This window comes from Elgaria multicarinata, chromosome 5 (assembly GCF_023053635.1).
Source record: "Elgaria multicarinata webbii isolate HBS135686 ecotype San Diego chromosome 5, rElgMul1.1.pri, whole genome shotgun sequence".
NCBI lineage: Eukaryota > Metazoa > Chordata > Lepidosauria > Squamata > Anguidae > Elgaria > Elgaria multicarinata.
The window spans coordinates 131,033,207-131,036,940 of NC_086175.1; the positions used below are offsets into that span (position 1 = coordinate 131,033,207).

The 3,734-nt window shown below is 45.4% G+C and overlaps 1 protein-coding gene across 1 annotated transcript; it reads left to right on the plus strand.

Moving 5' to 3' along the window:
* Positions 1–1,101: 1,101 nt before the first annotated feature.
* LOC134399771 (thyroid hormone-inducible hepatic protein-like) lies at positions 1,102–2,724 on the plus strand. Its single transcript, XM_063127865.1, has 2 exons — positions 1,102–1,542; positions 2,607–2,724. The coding sequence occupies exon 1, from the start codon at positions 1,124–1,126 to the stop codon at positions 1,517–1,519; it is 396 nt and encodes a 131-aa protein (XP_062983935.1). The 5' UTR covers positions 1,102–1,123; the 3' UTR covers positions 1,520–1,542; positions 2,607–2,724.
* Positions 2,725–3,734: the final 1,010 nt, after the last annotated feature.

Sequence of the window (3,734 nt, forward strand, 5' to 3'; positions counted from 1 at the left end):
GACCTAGGGAGGTTGTGGGCTGTCCCATACAAGAGGCATTCAAGATTCAGCTGGACAACCATCTATCAGGGATGCTTTAATGTGGATTTGTGCATTGAGCAGGAAGTTGGACTCAATAGCCTTATAGTCCCCTTCCAACTCTACTGTTCTATAATTCTATGATTCTATGAATAGCGCAGGAGAGGTGTGATCTGTCATGGGGGAGATACAGCAGAAGAAGGGTTGTCTCACCTTTCCACCACCCATGTTCCCCTCCCTTCACTCTGCTGCCCCCATCTATTGCAAACACATCTGGGAACTGAGGGGAGAATGCCAGGAGAAATGAGGGAACTGCAGCGCACGAAAGGTCATAGGTTCAATGCCCACCCTCTCCCACTGGAAGGATCACTGCCAGTCAGAATACCGGGCTAAATGGACAAATACACTGACCCAGTGTAAGGCAGCTTCTAATGTCTCTTGCGAATCTTCCTCTCCCTCCTTGGCTCTCAGATGTTTGGAGGAGACCCAGATTTTCAGACTGAGGTCGTTGCCAAATGTCCCGTCTGGCTTGATAGGCAGCCTGCAACGAGCTGCCTCTCCAGTCTCGAGAACATCAGCAGAACGGTGGCGCGAACCAGTTTCACAAACTGAGGGGACAAATTATGAAACCATCTTGGCTGCCTTCACAGCCTTGGCTCGGATCCCCCACCAGCCGGGCGAGCGTCTTGCCAAAAGGTATTAAGAGACTCGCATTCAGTGCCAGCATCTCTCTTTCTCTCGTTAACCCAAAGATAACATGAGCCCTTGAACTCCTAGTTGATGGCAAGTTGCTAATATAGGCAAAAGTATCTGGGAATGAATCTGGACTGTAAATAAAATCACAGGGAAGTCACTGCCTGCATCTTGACATTCAGAGGAACCTGGTGTTGAGTAGTTGGAAAAGGAGTGTTTATAGTTGGCATGGAACCATCCCAATGATATTCTCCAACCTTGGCCAAGATTGGTTCTTGTTGTATAAATTGACAGGAGCTAGGCTGGAAGTGATGCCTGCTCACAGCTAACCTAGCTAGTCTTTCATACAGTCCTGCTGGGACTTTGAAAAAGAAGCAGACTTCAGGCCCGAAGAATCTCTCTCCCCATCACCATGGAAAGATACTGCTCTGCTGTCCGCAAGATGGAGCAAACAGTGATGTTTCCTAGCCTTCTCCAAGGGGTCTCCTTGGAAGACCAGGACAACACATTTGAGGCCAACTCTTGTGATGGCAATTCCGGGGACAGAGACTTGTATGAATATTTCACCCTCCTCAAATCCATCAAGCTGATGGCCGAGAGCGGCCTGGTCCCTCTCAGCGAAAAGAATTCCAGCGTCAGAGAAGAGGAGGACGAAGAGGAGGCTGATCTTGAAGGACTCTTCCATTATCATGTCTCTGGCTTGCGCCATGTTCTCACGCAGTTGACGACAAAAGCAAACACAGTTACTTCCAAATACAATGAAATCATGGGGCAGATCAACCAGAACAAAATCTCTCTCCGGTGGTGAAACACACATGGAGAACAGAAAAGGTGAGTTGTTTACTGACTGGATCCTTCGATTTCCCACCCGGCTCTTGTAATCCACCTCCTGTAGAAACTGGTGTGATAAATGTTATTTTGCACCACCGTAGTGTCTAATTTAAAGAAAAAAACTTCTTAGCTCTTCCTTCCTTCCTGGGTAATTTGTATGGGAGAGATGCTGAAATATATAGCCTATCGTTCTCTGTCTTGGAGGACCTTCTCAATGGTGGCCCCCTGATTATGGAATGAGCTCCCCACTCAGGCCTGCCTGCACCTACATTGTCATCTTTTCGGCACCAGATTAAGACTGCCCTCTACTCCAGGCATGTAATGGCATTTAGTAGCATAAGATGGGGGATTTATGTCAGTCATCTTAACAGGTCTAGCATTTTATTGAAACTGGTTTTAGCTGTCTAAATTGTTTTACATTTTGTATATGTAAAATTTTAGGCAGGATTTTACATGTTGTTGTTGTATTTTATTATTTTATGAATTTTTGTAAACTGCCCAGAGAGCTTTGGCTAGCGGACGGTATAAAAATGAAAATAGTGATATAATTGGAAGATTCATTGTTCAATTCCATAAAAGACTGGTGAGGCTTGGGACCTCTGTATATTCTCAGAGGCACTCTCTCTTCTGCCATTGCTTCTTATATTGCAGGGGTTAATCTTGGAACTGAAAATATTTATTCAGAATATTTTTTCTTTGGAAAGCTTAGAGGAAGGTTTCTAGTCGTGCTCCCATGCAGACACCGAAGAATCACTTTGCTTCAGCAGTGTTATAGCCCTGAGTGCTTACAGATCCTTCTCTAGGCAACCCTTTCCCAACCTGGTGCCCTCCAGATGTTTTGGACTACATCTCTCATCATTCCCAACACAGGGCACCAGTTTGGAGAAGGCTAGTCATGCTAGCTAGGAATGATAGGAGTTGTAGTCCAACACATCTGGAGGGTGCCAGGTTGGGGAAGGTTGCTCTTAAGCTAATATGTTTCTTATGGTGAGCCATGGTAAACCTCCATTTAAATTAGGCTCCAATCCCTTAGGCTAAGACCTGTTTTGTTATCAATTTTACAGGACTCGCTGCATTTCACAACCTGGACCAGGTGTACGACTTGATGGTCCTATACCTGGGAAGGAGCCCAGAGACCTCAGATTCAGTGTCCATCTCACGGAATCAGAGTGAGATGAACTATACTTGTGGTCCAAAGCCTTACCTGATGGAATGCCTCTCCCGACATGAACCTACCCGTACACTACGCTCAACATCTAAGGTCCTCCTCCGAGTGCCTACTCCAAAGGAAGCTTGGAAGATGGCAACAAGGGAGAGGGCTTTTTCAGTGGTGGCCCCCAATTATGGCATTATCTCGACGAGGCTCGCCTGGCACCAACATTGTTATCCTTTCGGTGCCAAGACTTTTCTCTTCTCCCAGGCAGTTAACAACATATGCGGAGTTTTTTTTTTTTAACTGACCACAGAATAGTTGTCTAAAATGATATTGCTGTTTTTATGCTTTTAAATTTTTGTATATTTGTTTTTAATGTTCACTGTTGTTAACTTTTGTAAACTGCCCAGAGAGCTTTGGTTATGGTTATTAATGAAATAAATAAATAAATAAATAAATAAATACTTGAATCACTCAAGGACTGACTTTTGTGGAGCAGAGCGATTTCTGTGTAATTCCCACTGCAAATGTCTGCCTTGTGGGGGCTGTTTCTTTCTGGCATTTGAAAACTGCTTGCAAGTTTAGATCAATAAAGCATTTCCAACCACACGGAGCTGCCTTGAACTTAGAACGTGGTCCCACCGAGCCAGTGGAGGCTGGTGGCTCCTATTTCAGTGGGGTAGTAAACCCGCTATGGGTTTCCAGTCAGAACCAGTCAAGAACACTAAAGGAGCTATCCAGAATTCCAAAAGGGCCATCCAGGTCCCCCCACTCAGCAGAATGAGAGGGAGGTTCCCCAAACTCAGCAGGATGGCTCATCACATTTTGGGGATGAAGCAATACACTTTAACATCCAGGGTGAGGGAGGGGAATGTGTAAAGCCATTAAATCTAGAATCTAAAATGTATTAAAGACCCCACTGATACCAAGGGAATTACCCAGTGGAGGCTGGTGGCACCTTGGAGAGATCCTTTCGAGTTTTGACTGAAACCCAGAATGGAATCACTGCCCCACTGACATCGGAACCACCAGCCTCCAC